This window comes from Macrobrachium nipponense, chromosome 21 (genome assembly GCF_015104395.2).
Source record: "Macrobrachium nipponense isolate FS-2020 chromosome 21, ASM1510439v2, whole genome shotgun sequence".
NCBI lineage: Eukaryota > Metazoa > Arthropoda > Malacostraca > Decapoda > Palaemonidae > Macrobrachium > Macrobrachium nipponense.
Window position 1 is genome coordinate 10,708,501 of NC_087212.1, and position 24,240 is coordinate 10,732,740.

Consider the following 24,240-nt stretch of genomic DNA (forward strand, 5'->3'; position numbering starts at 1 on the left):
TCCTAATGACTAAAGTATGTATCTCATAATACTCATATCCATTTTTTCACCAAACTAACCTTTATAATAATTTCTAGTACCTTATCAATTATTCTCACATTGCACATACTGCTCAAAAAGTTCATCACAACAGCTTCAACCTTCTTTTATTTGCATTCAATGTCCATATTCACTTCCACAAAGGAGAGTTGATTGAACAATCCCTTTATACATTCCAACCTTGGCTTCCATAGACCATCTTCCAATCTTTTGCAAACACCCCAGCACCTTTCTTGTTTCACTTGATCTGGGCAGCTCATGTCCTCTTATCTGTTGTATAAATTTACTACCAAATAATTACAGTAATACGTACTTCCATTCTTTCATCATCCATTCGACATACAATGGTGCATCTTACTAGTTTCCATGTACCCTTATAACCTTACTCTTAAAATTTCATCTCAGGCAAAAACTCTTCAATATCCTCAATTAGCACTGCAGCACCTGGAAACTTCAACCATTCCACACTCCATTCGTGAATAATTTTTTATCCAATTGGTTTGTCTTACATCAAGTATCACTTCATTCAAAAAGATATTTTCTGGGTAAGGGGCCGTGTCGTCCAGTGAAATATCCTTTCAGTTCATATTTCTAAGGTAAATAATGCTAACATTACCAGAGAAAACTAAAAAGGGGATGTCAGAGCATTCTGACTCACTCACCCTAAATAAAAAGAGGGTGTCGGTATGGTACTGGGGCGAGTGAAACCACTACCACGGGCCTCTTGTCATTTAGATCTCTCCTCCACAAAATCCCCTTGCTAGAGAGAGCTGGTACACAGCCCGCGCCAGCAACTACTACTACTTGCTCACCCACGCCAACACCAGCGCCTCTAGCGGCCATCCTTTCCTTTAGCAGCATCCTGCACACACGTGTTTTTCTCTCACAGTGCTTTTGTACTTCCGTTTTGGGATTTTTCTGTACTATGGAACTTCAAGCCATCGCCGCAGCTAAGTTAAGTACTGCCTAAGTGTTTCACATCATTTTAGCCAGCTAGGACCCGTTTTACCGCTGTTTTTAGGTATTATTACGGTGCCTCCTGCGACATGGCTTCAGGCTCGCCATACCGGCTCGCCTCATGTGATTCATTCTAGCTCCTTTGGTCTCCCATACCGTTGTAGCTATGTCTGTGCAGTATTTATGCTTATTTCTACATGTGGTGCAAGATGTGCTACTTGTATTTTACTTTTATGGGAATCCTATGCCTTTATGTCTTAGCTCAGTGTTCATGCATGCATGTACCTTTGTCTAGGTCTGTTAGGCATGTGGGGACGTATGCCCCTCTCTCTCTTTTTTAGTCCTACCACCCTGGCTGTCGCCCTCCGTTTCTACGTATCGGCAGAGGCCAGCTCCCGAGTAGTTGGGCTTCCTACCTTCCAGGTAGATTAGCCTAGCTTCTCTAGGACGTTGCTTTCCCTTTGTCTTATGATTCCCTTCCTTTCTATTTTGATAACTGTGTTTTATTTATATCTCATGTAGGAGACGGTTTGTGCTAGCCTAGGCTATCTCAGTTCGCCTGGTCTATCCGTCCACGTGGTCCTACCACGTTTGCGGTGGGCCAGACGATCGCCACGAGCCATCAGCTCAGTCCCCCTCCCTGCTTCCCTCTCCCCTACGCAGGTGGGAAGGCAGGTCGCGCTCGCTCACGGTTGCCACGACTACCATCTGGGCTCTCCTCCCCTCCTCCTCTCTCCCCAGAGAGGATACGGGAGTCACGGGGGGGGGTCCTGAGTCTGGCTCTTCATACCGTTCTCACCCTGGGTTCCATGGGGGGGTCTCTTGTACACTCGGGTTGGGTTGGCCACCTTGCTCGCTTGTACTCGGACCTCCTCGGGTCCCTCCTTAGCTCTCTCCTACCCCGGTCACCCCCCTGCCTTCCCACCGCACCAGCGGCGGGCTCAGCTGGCCCCGCCAGTTCTTCTAGGGGGTGACAGAGAGTAGCACCACTACATGCATCTATATATATATATACGTACATTATTGTTCCTATTATTATCATTCAATGTTATCATTATGTTTGTATATTCCGCTAAGCTGGCGGAGTGCCGGCTCACCAACCGAGTTCTCCTCCTGCCTGCGAAATTTTTATACGGCGGAGCTGCGCTCCACCTATCCTTGTTATGTCTTTTTTGGATTAACCCTCTCATGTTCCTCCGCCGTCCTTGTACTCCTCACCCCGGCTAGTTTGGTGAAACTCCTTACTCCCGTGCCCCGGAAACTATCTGACTAGTATACCAGGCTTCACAGACATATCTCTACAGGAGAACAGGAGAGGGCTAATACCAAAAATTTTTCACTCTGGCATATAGCGGAGTATTATATCTCTTAACGGGCTAGTCCTGTTAGTAACCGCCGATACTCATGTATCTATTCACTTACAGGCTAACAATTGCCAGGAATCCGGCTGCAATGCTATATTGCAGGACCCCTGTGGCCACGAGGTCTGCCGGACCCACGCCCCCTGCGCCATCCGCTATGGCGACATAGCGGTATGGCACCACGAAGCCTGCTCTATATGCTACGATTTGGTGGAGCAGTTTTCCTCCGACGTAAGTATATACCGGAATACATTGCTTATAACTGATTATTCAAGCAGTCCTATAAGATATATAAATGATATATAGTTTTAGATAATTAATCATATAACTTTGGGGCTTCGTTGTAAGGATTACAATGACCCTCTCTTCCAGGCTACCGCTATGAGGGCCTAGGTCGGCAGGTTCGGGAAGAACATGACTAAGGTGCAGCCATACATCCTGGCAAGAGTATGGCTGTCCGCCTCTTCCCGGGCGCGAAATCAACTGGTTACGTCGACCCGGCAGCGGTGGCCCTTACATCTCCGCCATTCAACAGCAAGTGGCGCAAGCGCTGGCGGCCCAAGGCAATCCTGAGATCGCGGACGACGTGGCTACTTTGGACCTGAATTTAGAGCCAATCGCGGTAGGTGACTCAAGTAACTTGTTAGTTGAGGTAGGTTTGTTGGGGGCTCAAGGGCTTCCCTTAGGTCCTTCTGGATCTTCATCTCCTAATTATTCTTCTACTTCTTTCCAAGGCTTTTCGGAGAGTGAAATTTCTTTCCAAGGCTTTTCGGAGAGTGAAATTTCGGTTATGCCGAAATCCACTTCAGCTATCCCTAAGGTGAAAGGGAAGCGGGAGTTGAAGACCCTCCAGAAGACGTCGTCTAAGAAGACCACGTCTTCCACATCTCATAAGTCTCCGGCTCACCACCCCGGAGCAGAAAAGTCGAAGTCCTCTTCTACTTCGCATTCGAAAGGGTCCAGGGGCAAGTCCTCGAAGGATAAGGCCCGAGCTTCTACAGAGCCTGAGCCTTCAACTTCTACCGGGACACGTCCCAAGACTCCTATGGTTATCAAGGACCCTAGTCCCTTTGATACCGAGGCATTTACTGCAAATATAATGCAGCAAATGGGGAACTTGGTCGGAAACCTATACTCTGTTTTTTTTCATCTGTCCATCCGCCTGTGGTGGTTTTGTATGGCAACACTGCGTCCCGGGCTTTAGATAGTTACATTCAGCTTACATTCAACGATTATAATAATATCCTATTTCGAATTTTAACGGTGTAATTCGCATACAGTAAATTATTAAAACACTTTTCAGTTGCAAATGTAAGCCCAGATATCCTTTTATTTACCTAAAACTTACACATAGCGTAACTATCTAAAGCCCGGGACGCAGTGTTACCATACAAAAACACCACAGGCAGATGGACAGATGAAAAAAAAACAGAGTATAGTTAACGACAAGTTAGAGCAGATGTTTTCGCACATCTCCACCTCATTCGAGGAGTCAGGTCAGTCGATCCGAAGCATTTCGGAGAGACTGACAAACCAAGAGAATCTGATGGCGGGCCTCAGGGAGAATCCCGCAGCAGTTCTCCCACAGTCCCGCATGGCGGCGCAACCCATGCCGGACTATGATTCCCTTCCTCCCTTCAAGACGAATAACCCATGGAGGGTTTCGTCATATGCCCCCTTTAAAGACGGCATGCTGACGTTGCCGGATTGTGGCACTCGAAGATTAGAAGACTTCGAGTTTCACCCCGCCAACCTCCAACCACCATTTATTGGCTATGCCCGTCTGACAGAGGCGGCAATGAGAAGGGAGGATAGGATCCCAAAGAAACGGTGATTTACAGCCGGGATCAAGCCCAAAGGGAGTGGCTCAGGAGCTTGGAAGATTGGGAGTGTGTAAACACCAAGCTTCAGGCTTTCAAAAGCCCCTTTACTATCTTTGTGGCAGAGGGAGAAACACCTATCCCTTTCACCACAAAGCTGGCAGAGTTGACTCTACAGGCCGCCATGAAAGACGAGCCTATGCCCCAACTTAGGGAGACGGAGCCAACATCACTTCTCCTTCCAGGAACCGAAGACCTTTGGGCGGATCTCCCAGCTACTTTCACAGTAGGAAAGCTCAAGCCGGATTGTGCAATAGCACAATTTGGCGAGAGACTTCCTAGGCTTTCTGATAACCTCATCCAAGCAGAATTCGATGCTAGGACTAGGTTAGGGAGGACCTTAAATGCCCTAGTGATGACGGAGGTTGCCGCGGTGACGTATGGGACGGAACCTCTATTTAAGCTTCTGGCCAAAGCACAGACACACACCGTTCAGTGTGATCTGTACAACTTTGCCATAGCAAGACGCAACTGCAGGAAACATGTACTGCAAGAGGCGACTATTCGTCGTGAGCCAAATAAACTACTTGCGTCTTCAATCTGGGGTGCTGACCTCTTTCCAAAGGCTGTAGTTAACGAGGTCCAGCACGAAGCAACAAGGCTTAACCAGAGCCTTAAGGTCCGCTGGGGCCTGTCAGCTAAGAGGAAGCCCGAACCTACTTCCTCCGCTTCAAAGAAGCTGAAAAAGCCTAGGAAGTTCCCACCTTTCCAGGCTGCTCAGCAACAACAGGTGGTACAAGCTGTGCCGGTGTCCCAGATGGTACAACCTTCCACCTCTAAGAACTAGTCCCAGCCAATACTCCTACTGACCTCACAGAATCAGCCCTCTACCTCATACGCAGTATCTCCGGCCTTCAACCCAGTCTTTGAAGGTCAGGCATTCCAAGACTTTAATAGGTTTGGAAGAGGAAGTAAGGCCAGAGGTGCATTTTGCCAAAGAGGTGGCGGAAGAGCACCTAGCAGAGGCAAGCACTTCCGGGGAGGACGTGGATCACGCCCTGCCCCAAGTCAGTGAGAACCCTCAGGTAGGAGGGAGACTGTTCCTCTATCGCCACAGATGGGGATTCAGCAACTGGGCACAAAGTATTGTGTCCAAAGGACTGGGATGGAGTTGGACCAAAGGTCCTCCTCCATCCAAGACCTTCCTTCAAAAACCAACAAAGGAATTGACGGAGTATGCACAAGAACTCCTTCAGAAAGAGGTAGTATCAAGAGTCAAGCATTTAAAGTTTCAAGGACGCTTGTTCAACGTGCCAAAGAAAGGCTCAACCAAATGAAGAATAATCTTAGACTTATCCCGTCTAAACTTATTCATTCGTTGCGACAAGTTCAAAATGCTGACCATCTCGCAGGTGCGGACCTTCCTTCCCCATGGGGCCGTCACCACCTCTATCGATCTTACAGACGCATACTATCATATCCCAGTTGCAAGACACTTCTGCCCGTACCTAGGCTTCAGACTGGGAAACCAGGCATTCTCCTTCAAAGTGATGCCCTTCGGGTTGAACGTGGCCCCCAAGGTATTCACGAAGTTGGCAGAATCAGTAGTTCAACAACTAAGATCCCAGGGAATAATGGTAGTAGCGTATCTGGACGATTGGCTCGTTTGGGCAACAACCGTCGAAGAATGCCACAAAGCTACGGTCAAAGTAATACAGTTTCTGGAACACCTGGGGTTCCAAATAAACAAGACCAAGTCCAGACTAATGCCGGACTCCCGCTTTCAATGGCTCGGCATTCAATGGGACTTGAACTCCCACACTCTGTCAATTCCGTTGGTCAAAAGGAAGGAAATAGCCAAAGCAACAAGGCAATTCCTCAAATGCAAACTAACATCAAGGAGAAACCAGGAAAGAATCCTAGGCTCTCTCCAGTTTGCATAAGTTACAGATGTTCTGCTGAAGGCAAGGCTGAAAGATATAAACCGGGTCTGGCGCTCAAGAGCAAACAACAAATCTCGAGATAAGTTGTCAGCCATCCCGCCGATTCTCCGCAAACGACTCCGCCCTTGGACGGAGGTCAAGAACCTATCCAAGTTGATCCCTCTTCAATTTCCCCCTCCAGCGTTGGTTATCCACACGGACGCTTCTCTAAGCGGATGGGGAGGATACTCCCAATTCAGGAAAGTACAAGGGACTTGGTCACCTCAGTTCCGCCAGCTTCACATAAATGTATTAGAAGCTATGGCAGTATTCCTCACATTGAAGAGGCTTCTACCAGCCAAGAAATCCCACATCAAGCTGGTATTGGACAGTGCAGTAGTAGTACACTGCATCAACAGGGGAGGATCCAAATCAAGTCCCGTGAACCACGTCATGATAGCCATTTTCTCACTAGCAGCCAAATACAAATGGCATCTATCCTCCACTCACGTGTGGGAGTAAGGAACGTGATAGCAGACGCCCTGTCTCACTCGGTTCCTCTAGAATCGGAGTGGTCTCTGGACAGGCGCTCATTCCAGTGGATATGCCAAAAGGTCCCAGGCCTCCAGGTGGATCTTTTCGCATCACAGTCGAACCACAAGCTCCCGTGCTATGTGGCGCCCAACCTGGACCCTCTGGCTTATGCCACAGACGCCATGTCCATAGATTGGAATCAGTGGAAGAAGATATACATCTTTCCTCCAGGGAATCTTCTATTGTAAGTCCTGAACAAACTCATGTCTTTCAAAGGGCAAGTTCCTCTAGTAGCCCCGGATTGGCCCAAGAGCAACTGGTTCCCTCTTCTTCTGGAATTGGGTCTCCGGCCTCAACGGATTCCCAATCCCAAGCTATCTCAACCAGTACAAATGAGGACTGTGTTCGCTTCCTCAGGAATTCTCAAAACCCTAACTTTATGGACTTCATGAAGTTCGCGGCTAAAAGAGATGCAAATATTGATCCTCAAAATATCCTTTTCTTAGAATCGGATAAAAGAGAATCAACTTTACGTCAGTATGACGCATCTGTTAAAAAGCTAGCAAATTTCCTGAAGGAAACAGAATCTCGAACCATGACTACTAATCTGGCTATCTCCTTCTTCAGATCCTTATTTGAAAAAGGTTTATCAGCTAGTACTATTACTACCAATAAGTCAGCTTTAAAGAAAATCTTCCAGTTTGGCTTTAAGATACACTTAACAGACTCTTATTTTTTGTCTATTCATAAAGCTTGTGCTAGGCTCAGACCATCAGAGAGACCTAGCTCAGTTTCATGGTTCTTAAATGATGTTCTCAAGCTGGCTTCAGATACTGACAACGATTCATGTAGCTATATACCACTCCTAAGGAAAACATTATTTCTGCTAAACCTGGCTTCAGGAGCCAGGATATCTGAACTGTCGGCTCTCTCTAGAGACTCTGGCCATATCGAATTTCTTCCATCAGGAGAAGTTCTTCTATCCCCAGATCGTAGTTTTTTGGCCAAAAATGAGGATCCTTTAATGAGATGGGCTCCTTGGAAGATCCTCCCTCTTCCTCAAGACCCTTCTCTATGTCCAGTGACGACCTTACGAGCCTATGTGTCCAGGACATCATCTAGGTCCTCAGGTCCCTTATCCATAAGAGAGAAAGGTGGCACTATTTCCTTAGAAGGAATCAGGCAACAAATCCTATACTTTATCAAACAAGAAGCCAATCCCCAAAGCCCACGACATCAGGGCAGTTGCCACCTCAATTAATTATTTTCAACACATGAATTTCGATGATCTAAAGAAGTATAAAGGCTGGAAGTCGCCGACAGTATTCAAACGTCACTACCTGAAATCCTTAGAATCTCTTAAATTTCCAGCAGTGGCAGCGGGAAACAGAGTTCCTCCTGACACTGCCTAAGTAGTTTTAGTCATATATCCAGATCTCCTTTCTACCTGCCTCACTAACATTTTTCCTGTGATCCTGCCACCAGGCTCTACCCTGTTTTGAGCCTTAGCTGCCAAAAGGCTATATCGTGATGTTTTCCCTTATTTTTATGCTAGGGTTACTCACAACTGTATATAATGTATCATTCTAGTTTTAAGTTATCGTAAGTTAGCATAAGTATACTGTTAATTCCTGTTACTTATTTTAAGGCTAACATAAGTTACTGTAAATTAGTTTAAGTATTTATACAATAACTTTGTAATATTTACTTTAGATTATACTCATCTTATGTTTTTTCGTGTTTTCTTATTACCTTATACTGTTACCTTTTCCCCAAGCTTGTGGCTAATTCTCTGGTACTATTTCACGAAGCGACACAGGCTGAGCCCAGAAAAGGGATTTTGACGAAGGAAAAATCTATTTCTGGGCAAGGGCCCGTGTCGCCCAGTGAAATCCCCCCCCCCCTTTTTTTTCTCTCCCACCCTTGTGCCCAAGCTTGGTCTTCTAACTTCAAGGATGGCCGCTAGAGGCGCTGGTGTTGGCGTGGGTGAGCAAGTAGTAGTAGTCGCTGGCGCGGGCTGTGTACCAGCTCTCTCTAGCAAGGGGATTTTGTGGAGGAGAGATCTAAATGACAAGAGGCCCGTGGTAGTGGTTTCACTCGCCCCAGTACCATACCGACACCCTCTTTTTATTTAGGGTGAGCGAGTCAGAATGCTCTGACATCCCCTTTTTAGTTTTCTCTGGTAATGTTAGCATTATTTACCTTAGAAATATGAACTGAAAGGATATTTCACTGGGCGACACGGGCCCTTGCCCAGAAATAGATTTTTCCTTTGTCAAAATCCCTTTATTTTAACAATATGGTACTCCCTTTTTTTTCTTTTTTTTTTTGAGGGGGAGGGGATTAACTTCAATTCATCATTTTCACCTTCTGATGTCTTGTTTGTTTTTAACATACTAGAGTAAATGAAAAACATTCAGCTCCAGTGACAAAACTGGTACCCTAGAATGGAAACTTAACTTCAAAAAGGCCAAAGCAAAAGTCTGCTGAAAGAGTTTTCAATACCCTCTCAAAAGTTTTGGTTTATGCAATGCTGTACTAGATAAAACTGGTATGAATACTGATAAACTATATGTCACTAAATGCCAATTTGTCAAATTTTTGGAATGTGAGATGTAGATATCATATATATCTCCCATACTTTATTTTTGATGAATATTTACTTTCCACCAGTGCACTGAAATTTTTGTTTTCATCTAACTTCAACTTAGTTTTTTTTTACTTTACTTTTATAGTCTCAGTTTTCATCTTTTTTACTTTATTTTTGTAGTTTCAGTTTTCTGCACATACTGCAACATACATGACCCAGACCGTCGGAAACAAAAAGATCTTACTAAATGCAAAATTGGTCAGCTAGACTGCATTGCACAGTAATGTTGCCAATGCAAAAAACTATGTATGTATATGTCAGATTAAAAATGTACAAGGAAAAAAATTCTTGAACTTGATTTAAAATTTTACTCTTATCCATGCTACTTTCCTAGGCAACCCATCTCACCCAACCAATTATCCAAAAAGTAGGATTCACATTACTATTAAGAAGTACTATCACAGAATGTGGTACTGTATTTATATTTGTTGTTCTATGATTTAACCTACTTTTGATACTTCTATAGCCCAAAAGTGCAAAAGCAGCAATGTTGGCAATCCTATCAAAGCAAGGAAAATCTGCAAAGATCCCACGCCTAGTGAGAAAATTAAATTTTAGCGCTAGAAAAGAGAAAAAGACCAGCATTCAAGTGGTCTAGCTGTATTTAACGGCAAGTCATCAATTCATTCTGTTTGAAAAATGGGTAAAAAAAATTAGTACTACTTATTTTAGCAAAGATTTCTGAGAACAAGTACAGCCTGGAAATTCACTGCAAGTAAAGGATGTCTGCATAGACTGTGGAATCGGTTTAGAAAAAATATATACATAAAATAGCAGGGAAGCTGCATCTGCTGTTGAAGAGGCTATTCTCAGATTTCCACCTGATTTCAAGTTTAATGGGGAAAAATTATAACTCCCACAAAAAACTTTTGAATTCTGATGAAGCAGAATTGTTGTGGAAAAAGGCAACTGTTCTTTAACAAAAAGGTTCTGCCTATGTAGACAAAGGAACAAACCCTTCAGAACCGAATAAGACAAGCATAACTTAGAGGAGGGCATGAAGGATTTTGCTTAGACAGTAGAACATTACACCTATTGTCCCATAGGGTTGAAGGCACAGGACAGAATAATATGCTACTTTATTCTAGTAATGTAATAAGAACGAATATGTTACAGCCACTCTTTAGTTTCTCAGTTGTTCAACCTATGGTACTGACAGTTTTATTTATAACAGGCAGTCCACCTGGTCAACCTGAAAATATTATAAGTGATTATGAAAATATCCAGATTGAATTTGTACTGCCCAATATGATCTCATTGCTGCAGTGTCTTGACTAGGATATAGTTTAGCAAGTCAAGGTCACCTACACCAACTGGGTGCCAACCATGTTCATGTAAAGTGTAATAGTAAAGATGATTCACCATCACATATGTAATGACATTTGTTAAAGCTGCAGTGGATACATTAAAACAAGAAACCATAAACGAATGTTAGAATGTCTATGGAGTGAAACCATGAAAATTCAAGACAGTATGACAAGTTGGCAGCAAAGGATCTGTCTGTTGACTGATGCAGTGGAAGAATATTTTGAAGGGCATCAAGTTTTACCATAAAGAATTGGAGCAGCCTCTTGTGTAAATAAAGGAAGATGATGAAAAAGACTGAAGAGAAGCCAACACTATGGACAATAGAGAAACTTTTTAATATTGCACAATCTAAAGAACAAAATAATGCAACATATACCTTGATTGGAACAACTGCCTGCAACTCCATCTTGACAAATTACAAGGAGAAAAAAATCGACATCCTATCACAATATTTTTCATAAAAGGTACTGGTTAAGAAATTCCAACTTCACTGCTCTTGACATAATGGAATATTCTTCAGTAGAAAGTCCTTGACCATTACATATGCCCGAAGATGACCCTTATGAAGTGCTGCTGGGAGTTCCATAGTCTAACACTGTCCATTAACATAACTATTTTATTCGCTTTCATTCACCTTACGCCATGCACATTGTAACTTGCCTTTTTTTTATCATCATCAACAGTTTCTATTACACACCAACAAAGAATGACAGTAAGCACAATAAGTCATCATGTCATTGGAGAGAGAGACAGAGAGTGAGAATTCACACATTCACTTATATTACTGTATGGTACATATTTCCATTTGCAGTCCCCCACAAAATAATAACACTTACAGTTTGTCCTGCCTGGCCCACTGTAAATGGTACAAAAAATTCTCCGCAGCGTGCCAGAGCCAAACTGATGACAGGAGTCATGCTCAAGCCCACATTAGTGAGTATGGTCATAATCGACAGTCTTATCATTTATGTTGAAAATTCTGCTTCTCACCCAATCAACAAAATTAACATGAACATCTGGGCATGATCAATGCTCCGAAGAGTAACCTCCTGGGAACACCAGATGCTGTTGGCATGGCTAAGAGCAAAAATCACCATAAAACAAACTGACACCTAAGCCACATCAAGACAGGAACTGAGGCGATACCTTGATAAACCAGCCAAATAATACCAGTCTCCAGAGAATCTGGACTAGGTTCAGACTGATAACACACCTTTACCAATTTCAGTACAATAACCAGACAGCCTACCTACAGCTACATACTATAAGTTTCACTGATAACCAAAGGCAAATTAGCCTACAGTTCTACAGCCAGGCAAACCATCTCCGATGACTTTACCAGAAAAATAACTGCTCTATGAACTTTATTCCAAATTATTGCAACCAGTGCCACTCTGGAGAAAGAGCCATACTTCAGCCTCTTAGTAATAGCAACCAAAATTCATCAGCTAATGTTGGAATTGCCTCAGAAATGCTTTGTTAACCATAACTAGAACCAGAAAACTTGGACTAGTACTGCTTTGTCATCCAGAGTCACTGATAATCAAGTTTTTGTGAAGGAAGCATCAAAGGAATATTAGACCTTAGGATACTTATGGATTACAGTTAGTTCTCATGTCTTCAGGAACTGCACTGTACACAACGGTTCGAACCTGGGAGGGTTAAAAGAGAGATGTTCTTACTCCCACCCTTCTTTTTTGGGTACCAGTAGAATCCCTCTTTGGAGATAGATTGGAGGTGTTCAAAAGTCTAGCCAAGAAACCAAACTCATCCTAGATTTATGGTACGAGCAACGATGGAGACAACAAAAATCAGAGATTAAGCAACAGTTATGACCTTATCAAGGACTTATCAAACAGGAATGCCACAGCTTATCTAGTCAGCAAAATTATCTAATGTTTGGTCTGTTTAGTATTACTGAAAGGATTGTCTAGGATTCCAAACGTTCTAAGCATTACTTTGCTAGAATTTATGACTAAAAGCGTTGTTCTCCAAACTGGAAAAAATACAACAGGAAATAAGTCATTTCTTAAAAAGACCTCTTGGTGTTTTTTCTGGTTGAGAGTAAACAAAGTTGAAGACTTTGGTGACCTAGTGCACAACAAAATCTTAATAAGCAAGAGGTTCATCCCTGATCATTTTCTACCTTGGCTGACAACACAAAGTTACAACCACAGACACAGAGTGTGGAATGCTGATAATGGCATAATTAAAGGACTGGTCTTGAGCTTGATATGTAACCTGTCATTTTAGCCTTTTAAGGAGCAGTCTCAGAAATACCCAGTGCTTCACAAAGCAGTGATTTGTTGAAATTGTTAGCTCTCCTGGTTCCTCTACTAATTCCCTCAACTTCCATGTTCACATCAGGAAGAACTTTTGTGCACTGGATTAGGAGGTCAGTTTGGTGTTCGAGGAAGTTATTGAGGAAGTCTGTACAGTGTCTGGAGTTCTACAGTTGTCTTTTCATTATCTCAAGGCTTTCAGAAGCTGGAAATGAATCAGACAACAGAGTAAAACAGGTTTCTTCAATAGACAATTGGTTCCTTAACACTGGATGTGGATCAGAACAATGTGTACTTCCTCATGATTCACTGTCTGTATCCATCCAGCATTTTCAGCATTAGTCGAGTAGTGATCAGTTACTTCATTTCCGTGGAAATGTTGATCCATCCAACTCTGGCTGGCCATCTATTGAAAGGCACCATCACTCACTTAATGAGTACCAAGTTCTGGTAACAGGTAAGGTTTTTCAAATCCTTCACTGGTGGTGCTAGGAGTCTTTGACAAGGGTGTCCCAGGAGGTTGTGTGAGCAGCAAGACAGTGTACTGACTTTTTGGGTTTAAGACTGTTTTTTGAAGGCCTCCAAGAATTTATGGCATCCATGGATGGGTAAAGCACTGGGGCCATGTCTAATAACATAATTATCATTGCTTATCTTAGGAACTAGGGAATTTCTTGCTCAAGAGTAGTTATGTTACCTGGCCATAAAAGGGATTTTGACAAAGGAAAAATCTATTTCTGGGGGAGGACCTGTGTCGCCCAGTGAAAAGTTCCTGTAGCTCACTTTACTAAGTATAAATAGATCCTAAATATACCAGAGAAAAAGCTAGCATGGTATGCTGAAGTTACTACCCTCAGCTCGAATTTGTATCGTTATGATGCATTCCATTTGTTGCCTTCTGCCCCTTAGAAAACGATTTGGGGGCACCGCTAGTTCGTCCGCCATTTTGGGTGCATCATCAGAGCACGTGTGTTGTTATTACTCGTTATTTCCCTTTTATTTTTAATTTTATGTTAAATTTATATTCATTACAGTCATCAGTGACGTTTTTTCGTATCATGTACTTAATTATTTAGCCGACCGAGTTCGGATTGGTTCGGAAGGAAGGCCTAACACGCTCATGACGTCCTCTGGGGTTTTTAAAGAAGGGTTGATTAATTTATATTCTAGCCTCTGGCTTCCCCCCAGCTTCTCAAGAGCGTGTTCGTGCCTCTCTGTGCGTAATTTTATCACAAATTGTATATGTAATTTTGTTAGGCTACTAGTAGCCTATCGTATTTATCATTGGAGAGGAGAGAGTCCTCTCTCTCTCTCTTCCGATGTGAGACATGCATGCGTTATTGTTTAATGCGAACCAGATAGGTACTTGATTTTATGCACGTTGATGATTTTCATATCACTGAGAGGTTGGAAGAGTTGCTTCCCTCCCTGGCTTACCCAACCAAGCCTAGGCTAGGTTTTGGAAGGTAGACCAGATGTAGCCTACCCCTATACCCCTTATGCCTCTCCCCCCGCCTATGCTACGGTGCTAGCGGGGAGGATATCAAGGATAGAGAGTCTCTTTCTTATCATATTGTTGGACCTATCCTCCCTACCTGTCCAGGTCGAAAAATTCGAATTTGGAGGGTTTGGTCGAGGGCCACCGTCCACACCATGATGTCCTTGGAGGTTATCTGACCTACCAGACTGGTTCCGTAGTGATCTCGGAAGGTTAGGCTAGATCCATAATGGGTATTCTGCTTTCACCTTATGTTCCTCTTGCAACTCTTCCATGATGCCTCATTATTATTATTATATAAACATCATGACCTTGAAATCCCTGTAAAAGGCACTTTCACAGCCTGAATAGTGAATTTTTATACTATAACTTTTTCTCACCCCTAAAGAGCGTAGCCTCAGCATACATTAATTCTCTGGCTAAACAAAATCTACATTAATTCTCTGGCTAAACAAAATCTATCTTAAATTGTCTTGGTACTTAATATATCCAATAATGTCAAAGTCATTAAGGATGACATTACTTCTTAACACCCCAAACAACACACCTTCCAGTGGTAAAATCTTTATTAATAAAGAAAAATCTTTTAGTACCATCCCTCAATATTTTTAGCATTATATAAGGTACCCTAATATTTTGGTACATTATTCAGTAACCGTTAAAATAAAGAATACCATCAGTACAAAAACAAGTGGTTTCTGGAAATAACATAAGCGGACAAAGCCATCAGAAATATTTTAATCAATAAAGCACAAGTATCAATGAGAAAACCATAGTCAGGGTTATTCAAAGGGTCAACACTGAATTATGACAACAGGTAGTCCTTGGTTATCAGCGGGGTACTGATAAGCGAAAGCCGCCGTTAACCGAAACTTGACGATTCATGACTTATGGCACAGAGATTTGGTTAATGACACTTCTGTTAGGTATGTTATGGCACCTTAACTCTATTACTGACACCTTATGTCGCCAATAACCGAAACTTGGCCCGTTATGGCGCCATTAATCACAGATTTTATGGTGCTAGACAAGCACCCTTAAACCGGATCACCATTAACCAGGTCCGTCGATAACCGGGGGCTTCCTGTAATTGTGACTGATGGGTTTTAAAGAAAGAATTTTATGCTATAACAACAACTTCAGTTGTTTTATGACAACCCCATCAACTGCAATTAGCCTTAATTTGCAGTGAAGAATTATCCCTGGTCAATAAAGCTATTATGGTTGGTAGGTTTTATGGAAAATTAGGTTTATTTTTGTATTTGTAAAGAAGTAGCTCAAGCAGGGATGCTTTCTTGTTACAGGATAATTAATGTCAGTACAGGTAAAATATTTCATAAAACAAATGGGTGTAGTTCAACAAGTAAAAATGAAGCATCTAAATATGTAGCACTTTTTATCAATACAGCTGCTGTTAGCTATCAAAGCATTTTACTGTGAAAGAACAGCCAAACTGTTGCTTTGCAAGCTACCTAACCAATGTAAGTCTATCACTCCACTATCAGAACGTTAAAAGAAGAAAATTTTCTCCTTTATGCCTGTAATAATGTACATTACTTCAGTATACACAGAGCCTTTATGGTGCTCAACGAATCATTCAACTCTATTAACTTTCATTCAGTTATCAATTACCTTTTATTATGTATCACATTCACTCTCCTTTGGGTACCACAGAAGTGTTCAAAACAACTAGGTAGAAATGCTTAAATACTGTCATTTTATGTATTACTGATGAAGTGTGACCTCAGCTATTGCAATTGTTTGTGTGCAGTATCTGAAGATGTACAGTTTATATTAACATGTAATTGTCTAAATGTAATTTTGCATGGTTAATTGCACATAAGCAGCTACATAATACTTACTGAATTTCTTTGCGAAGTAATTAACAAACAAACTTACAAGGTATTAAAGTGGAATACTTTTGCATGCACATGATTAAGGTATAATAATACATTTGATTTTACCTCTGGCGAAGGTACACTTTAAATACTGTACTTTACTTATATATTCAATAGAAAAATGACTGTAAAGACCTTCTAATTACTTCTATTTTGTCTCTAAAGGCTCCCCCTAAAGAATATGACCACAATGGGGTGCCTTTTTCCTAAAAATACACATGACCAAGCTAAACATTATTTACGGCACCAACCTGAGCAGCCCGAGAGCAAAAGAGCCAGGCAAAAAATCTTAAAAATATGAACCAAACATGATCCAAAAACTAGAGGAGGAGGAGCAAGAGAGCCAATCAACAAAAAGAGGTGACGAGGACGCTGACAAAGACACCAGAAATAAGTGTCAAAATGAAGTCCTTGTCACACTCTCCCTTCTATTCGTACCTTGCTTGTGGCAAACAGCAGTCCAACACCTTCCATGCAAACTTGTAGAAGGCCACCCTCGCCAGTCTTCATGTCCTGAACAGGAAATTCACCACCAAGCTCTACTCCCGGTAAAGCTCCGACCCCTCTGGCTGCTGCTCGCTCCATAGCCTCTTTAATGCAGTAGTAGAGGTCTTTGCACTGGAAAGTAAACATCAAAATATGTAATACAAATCTGCATTTAGTATTTAAAAAAAGACACATGTTTTTTAAAAATGTAAGATTTTTTCTCAAATATGCTTTCTTAAAATTTGGTGGGAAAAAAGAAATTGTGGATCTTATTTCTTTTTACAAAACTTTCAATACATAGAGAAAAAATAATTATAACTGCCAAATTCATTAGGAAATGATGGGTGAAAGAGTACATAAACTTTAGTGAAAGTACATATAGCATAGGTCAAACTAGGTGAGGCAAGATTAAAAACTTTTTCTAGAGTATCCTGTTCTACAACAGAAAGTAAAACTTAAGAGAGATTGTTTGGGGTACAGTTGTATTCTAGTATTCTGAAGATTTGTTGTAAGAGGTTGGTGTGAATTTGATGATGTTTGTGGAAGTATGTCATAAGGATTTAAGTAGGGCAATCTGGATACTGAAAATAGTAAGACACCAGGAGTTGATGGGATTGCAGCTAAGATGCTGCAGTATGGGGATGAAAGTGTGTCTGTGGCTGGGTAAGAGGAAAGTTCTTTGTGTGAGGGTACAAGAAAGCAAAGGATTATACAAGCATAGTGCTATTTAATCAGGAAAGGTATACAGTATTAAAGAATTTTGATTGAAAAGATAAGATACATGACTGAAAGACTTATAGTGAAAACAGTGGGGTTAAACAAGAAGACTATGTTTAGATCAAATGTTTATTATGAAAGAATTATGTGAAAATTTTTAGTGTAAAATCTGTAAATGACTTGATAGACTGGGCAGAGTTTAAGTATGAATGATTCTAAGAATGTATGGTGTGGAATATAGTTTGTTGCTAGCAACTGTAATGTTTTATGATGCAATGAAGTTTGCATTATAATTTGTAGACATGAGTTTGACTATACTATTTTTTTCCATCTGTGCACCCCCTGTGGAGTTTGTGTATGGTAACACTGCGTCTCGGGCTTTAGATAGTTATGCTATGTGTAAGTTTTAGGTAAATAAAAGGATATCTGGGTGTACATTTGCAACTGAAAAGCATTTTAATAATTTACTGCATGCAAATTGCACCATTAATATTTGAAATAGGATATTGTTATTATTGTTGAATGTCAGCTGAATAACTTATCTAAAGCCTGGGACTCTGTGTTACCATACGCAAACACCACAGGCAGGTGGACAGATGGGAAAAAACCGAGTATAGTTGAGTGTAAGAGTGAATCTGTGACAAGGGTCATGAAGGAAGTGTGGAATAGTTGATGTTTGCAGATCATACATCACTGTACTGATTAGAGATAGTAAAAAGAGATGAGCTGCAGTAAAAAAAGATAATGTTCGCATGAGAGAAAAAATAAGCATATAGTATGAATATTAAGTTTTGTGGATGGCAAAAAAATGACAAAATTTTCTAAGACAATTTGTATTTTTCATAGCTACAAACCTGAGGTCTTAACAATAGGATAATTTCTCGCACTTAGCTGGATCCGGTTAAAAAACAGATGAAAGCAAGGAATCTTGTGATATCTGGCAATGCATGCATATATCGGGTGAAGAGTGGTCAAGGACCACTCACCTATGCCACCGTGTCAGTCTTTCCCAACTCAGGATGCCTTAACACACAGAGGGGCAGCTAGAGGCAGGCAGCATAATGTTAAGACCTCAGGTTTGTAGCTATGAAAAATATAAATTGCCTTAGAAAATTTGTCATTTGTTCATACACAAACAAACCTTCGGTCTTAACAATAGGATAGACTCATGGATGGAGGTACAAGACATCCTAAACCGGCTAGGGGCTGACCTACCAGTCCAGCTTCCAGAAGAAATGACTTCTGGAGAGGGACTGAAGCCCGTTGAGAAGCTAGATCAATTGATATCTAACCACTCAGACCCTGAGTGACGTACAATAATATATGGGAGAACCATTGTACTGTATAGGGAACCAAAGAGAAACTTTGACTGTCAAATAGCAAACAAATACACCAGGGTTTGTACTACCAACTCCTCCTTGCCAAGGAGTGGAGCATATGCTGCCGAATAGAGGGTTTGATATTTGTATATTAAGTGACCACACTATCAGACAGTCCAGCGAATGACGTGTCTATTCCTTAACCCGCCCGAAGGAAGAGGGAAAGGTACAAGAGAAAGAAGGAGACCAGCCAACTCACTCATTCTCTCATCCACACAATCATCTTAGATAAGATACAAAAGTGCCCAGCTAAGGGCAACTATGAGTTACACAACCTGTTGGGCAGCCACCACAGGACCCAGGGAAAACGTGTCCGAAGATCTGTGGGCAACAACCTTAAGATAGAAAGAGGTGAACATGGACTAGCATAACCAAGTACCAGCACTTTTTGAAAAGCCAGAGAGGGACCATTACCCCTAACGTCATGCGCTCTAGCCTGTACAGACGTGGTGACGGAATCATCAAGAGTCAAGTAAGCCTGTCTCATGGCTTCCCGTATCCAAAAAGAGATAGTATTCTTAGACACCTCTTTCTTCGTACGACCTGTGCTAACAAAAAGTCTGCGGCAGCCTGGTCTAAGGTGCCGAGTCCTTTTAAGATAGCAATGCAGGACCTGGACAGGGAACAACAAAAGCTCTTGAGCATCACCACCCACAAAGTCATTCAGTGATGGAATGGAAAACGAAGTGAACCTGTCATCGTGCACAGAGGGATCTTGGGTCTTGGCCACGAATTCCGGGACAAATTCGAAGGACATCGACCCCCAACCCCTAGTGTGCTTCACATCATAGCTGAGACCGTGGAATTCTCCTACTCTCTTGGGAGATGCCAAGGCCGGAAGGAAAACTGTCTTCAGCGTCAAGTTCCGGTCAGATGAGCGACGCAAGGGCTCATATGAACTCTTAGTGAAGCTCTTGATAACCAAGGAAACATCCCACGTTGAAGGCTTGAGCTCTATAGGAGATCTCAACTGCTCTAACCCCTCAACTAGCAAAGGAAAGTTCCCAGGAAGAGATGTCGATACCTCTAAGGTGTAACACCAAACTCAGGGTCGCCCTGTAGACTCTAATGGCAGAAACGGACAAACGTTTCTCGTCTCTGAGGAAGGTTAAAAAGTCTGCTATTCACTGAATAGAGGTTGCGAATGGAGAAAAACCCCATTTATGACACTAATCACAGTAGATAGCCCATTTGCCTTGGTAAACCGCGGAGGTCGACTTTCTGAGACTGCTGGACATATGCCCTGCTGTTCTCTGAGAAAAGCCTCTTGCTCGGAGGAGATACTTGATAGTCTCCAACTGTGAAGAGACTGGGATTCTACAGACTGGTGGAACCTTCCTGCATGGGGCTGACATAGGAGATGTCGCCAAGGGGGAATTTCCCTCGGAACCTCTGACAACAACGACAGCAGATCTGGGAACCATTCCGCCTGAGGCCACAGAGGGGCTACCAAAGTCATCCTGAGACCCTGTGAACTCATTAGCCTGTTCAGAACTTGATGGATCAAACAAAACGGAGGGAAGGCATACACCTCCAGGTTGTTCCAGGGATGTTGGAATGCGTCCTCTGCTAATACTAAAGGATCTGGGACCACTGAACAGAATATCTCCAGTCTCCTGTTGAAGCGAGTTGCAAAAAGGTCCAGCATGGGTCTCCCCCAAACCTGGAAAAGCTTGTCTGCTACCACTTGATGAAGGGACCACTCTGTGCCTAGGATCTGATCCCGACGACTGAGTTTGTCTGTGACTGCATTCTGCTTGCCTGGAATATACCTGGCTGAGAGCTCTACCGAATTGCTGACCGTCCACTGGTGAACCTCGACAGTCAAGGCGTGAAGTTGATGAGAAACCAGGCCTCCCTGCTTGTTCACATTGGCTACCACCGTGGTGTTGTCCGACATGAGAACAACAGAATGACCTTCTACCTTCTCCCGAAACTCCTTCATACCCAGGAAGGCTGTTTTCAACTCAAAGACGTTGATATGTTGCTGCTTGTCCTCCAAACTCCAAACGCCTGAAGCGATGAGGCCACCTAAATGAGCCCCCAAAACTGCGAGGGAGGCGTCTGAGAACAGAAGGAAGTCCGGTGGGAGAGAATGCAGAGGTACACCCTTCAAAAGATTCTGGTCGTCCAACCACCAACGAAGGTCTTCTCTCACTTCCAGAGGCAGAGGAACCTTTGACAGGGGTGAGTCCCCTGCCGGAGACCAGAATTCTCCCAGTCTCCATTGCAGAGACCGAAGATGAAGATGCCCATGAGGGACCAGCTTCTCCAGGGAAGACAACATTCCCAGAAGAACCTGCCACTGATGAGCCGACTGATGTGGTTCCGACAGGAAGTCGTGCGCCACCACCCGCAACTTCTCCAATCTCTGATGCGACGGGAAAACTTTTGCCACTGTCGTATCGATGACCATGCCCAGGTAGAGAATCCTTTGACTGGGTACGAGGTTCGACTTTTCCTGGTTGACTACGATGCCCAGTTCCAGACAGAACTGAAGTAGACGATCCCTGTCCTGCAGCAGCTTTTCCCTGAAAACTGCCAAGACCAACCAATCGTCAAGGTATCTCAGCAAACGGATCCCCTGAGCATGGGTCCAATTTGACACAAGAGAGAAGATCCTTGTGAACACTTGAGGGGCTGTTGTCAGCCCGAAGCATAGGACTTTGAACTCAAAGACCTTGTCCCCAAGAGAGAAGCGAAGGAACTTCCTGGATGTCGGATGAACAGGGATTTGGAAATATGCGTCCCATAAGTCTATTGACAGCATTAAGTCCCCTTCCCTCATGGCTGCCAACACCAAACACGGGGTCTTCATCTTGAACCGAGTCTTCCTGATAAAGTGATTCAAGGTGGATAAGTCAATCACAGGTCTCCATCCTCCTAACGCTTTGGGCACCAAGAAGATGTGACTGTAAAGCCCCGGAGACGGACGCACCACTTCCTCTATCGCATCCTTGTCCAGCACTTCCTCCCAAAGAGCCAAGAACTTCAGAGAATCTGGAGGATATGCTTTCCTGAGCTGCGGCTTGTCCAACAGAGGAGGAGAGAAGTCAAAAGGGATTTTGATGAAGGAAAAATCTATTTCTGGGCAAGGGCCCGTGTCGCCCAGTGAAATGTCCCTTTAGCACACATTTCTAAGGTAAATTATTGCTAACATACCAGAGAAAAAAGCTAATATGGAAATGCCAGAATATTCTGGCTCGCTCACCTTATTTAAAGGTGTCGGTATGGTTTCTGGGGCGAGTGAAACCACTACCAGAGGTCCTTTGCCATTTAGATTCATCCTTCTTCAAAATCCCTCTACTAAAGAGGAGCCGACCTAAGGCCCACTCCTCGCTACCATTACGGCTAGCGCCTCTGACGTCATTCCTTTCGTTAGCACGATCCACACCGCACATTTTTTTGCTGTGTTGTGTTCGTTCTGGAATTACTTTATCTTCATCATGCAACGTCAAGATTCTTCTGCATCCAAGTTAAGTACTGCTATTAATGTTTTATAACACTTACGACTGCCATGGACCTGTTTAACCGTTTTATTTAGGTTGTTTATAGACGGCGTCCCAGACGGCTTTGTTCCTGAGCCGCCATGCGCCGCTTGCTCCCACATGTTCTATTGTTTCATGCTACTCTCAGTCCTCTATACCATTTGTGCTCGTGTGCTAAAGGGACATTTCACATAGCGACACGGGCTGGGCCCAGAAATGGCAGTAGGTATCCCACCCGAAGGACATCTACCACCCACTTCTCTGCCCCATAACTCTGCCACTTGGTTCAATGGCCCACCAGGTACCCCCCCAACCCTGTGGCGCAGGAGAGGGAGAGGCGCCTAACCTACCGACAGCCCCCTTTACCTCTGCCCCTTGGGCCCCTTCTTGGCGTAAAGGAATGAGAGTGAAAGGGACATTGATCCTCTGACCTAGGCTGAGTCAAACGGGACGGCCCTGGCGAAATTGAATTCCTCGACGACCTACCAGGCGACGATCTTCTTGACTGCTGCTGGACAGGGAGAGGAGGAGGAGCCGGACGTCTCTGAGGACGAAACTCCGACTTAGACACAGCCTGGTGCACCAGTCTGTCTTAGGTGTCAGCCCGGCGTTAGTCTATCGCACTCTCGAGCTCGGTCTGAGGACAAATATTGGGACTCCAACAGATCTCCGTTCCTCAATGCCAGCAAGGACTCCGTTTCAACTGATCTCTTCATCCTAGACAAAGCCGCATCTCTTCTAATCAGAAGGTTAGCCCATAAATTAACACTGAGGTGAGCCATATATGAAAACGCCTTGCCTCCGGACTGCAACAGACTGGCAAGCGAGGATGCACTCACCAACCTTTCTGGGGACCTGTCAGAAGCTATCTTGGCAATGACCACAGACCAGAAATCCAGCCAAGAAACCGTCTGCAACATGGAGGCTGCCGTAGATTCCAATGCTGAAGAATCTTGTGGAGACAAGGGCGGAGCCACTGACCTCACCTGCTCCAAAGTCAATCCCAGCTTCAGGCGAATGACGTCTGGGTTAAGATGGTGCGACATCAAAAATGCAGTTTGTAGCATAGTACTTCCTATGTCTCATGAGAGGAGGGGGTAGTAGCTTGGCAGAGCCTCTAGAGCAAAGCGAACCGTCCTGGTCCGAAACAGAGCCATTAACCTTATGCAAGACCAACTGGACGTGACCCGACAAGGGAAGCTGAAGAGATGATTTGGGATCCTGCATAGCTCCCACCAAGGCTTCCAAGCAAGTGTGTAAGACGACCAAGCCTGAGTCCTACTTTCCAAATTGTTGAACCCACGAATGAGATCAACAACTTCCGAAAAGGAAGACAAAAACTCTTGCGTGTCTCCCTCCTCCTGCTCCGGCAATGGAGACCGACGACCAGAAGGATGTGTAGGCTCCTCTGAGGCACCTTCCCCGTTAAAATTAATGGAAGGATCAGCAGCCAAACAGCCCGAAACACCAATTAACCTGTCAGGGCTGGGTCCACGCGTCAGCTCCCGAGACGAACCTACTATAACACTAGGAACATCACTACATACTCCTCCAACATATGACTCATTACCATATCCATAAATGGTCACGGGGGTGGCAGACGTACGAACGTGAGTTGAAGATGAATCCCAAACACTCGAGATCGAAGGAGAATCCCCCAGAGTCGAACTCTTGGAAGCACCAGTGAGAGGGGCAGGCAAACACTCCTGATGCACCAACTCCGTGCTCACCACCTTTGACCTCTTGACAGGCGCCTTGAGATCCTTACAGCGACAAATAGGCCCTGGAGAAGAAGTAGCCACTGCAGATTGCACAAGGGAAGATACACTAACACTCCAAAACACCAACATTCTCGAGAACACGTCCGCGTTATTTCTCCCTTGTGGGCGAAGAAAGAGCAA

General features: G+C 43.6%; 1 protein-coding gene and 1 long non-coding RNA gene across 3 annotated transcripts in view; one reads left to right on the forward strand and one right to left on the reverse strand.

Annotated features, from left to right (window-relative positions):
* LOC135197784 (uncharacterized) overlaps positions 1-24,240 on the forward strand; it is a 110,600-nt gene that overhangs the window by 33,065 nt on the left and 53,295 nt on the right. The window lies entirely within an intron of this gene.
* Positions 1-24,240, reverse strand: part of LOC135197783 (MAP kinase-activating death domain protein-like) — a 312,071-nt gene that overhangs the window by 31,283 nt on the left and 256,548 nt on the right. The window contains 1 exon segment of the mRNA XM_064224890.1: positions 16,708-16,887. Within this exon segment, the coding sequence (XP_064080960.1) occupies positions 16,708-16,887 (180 nt within the window).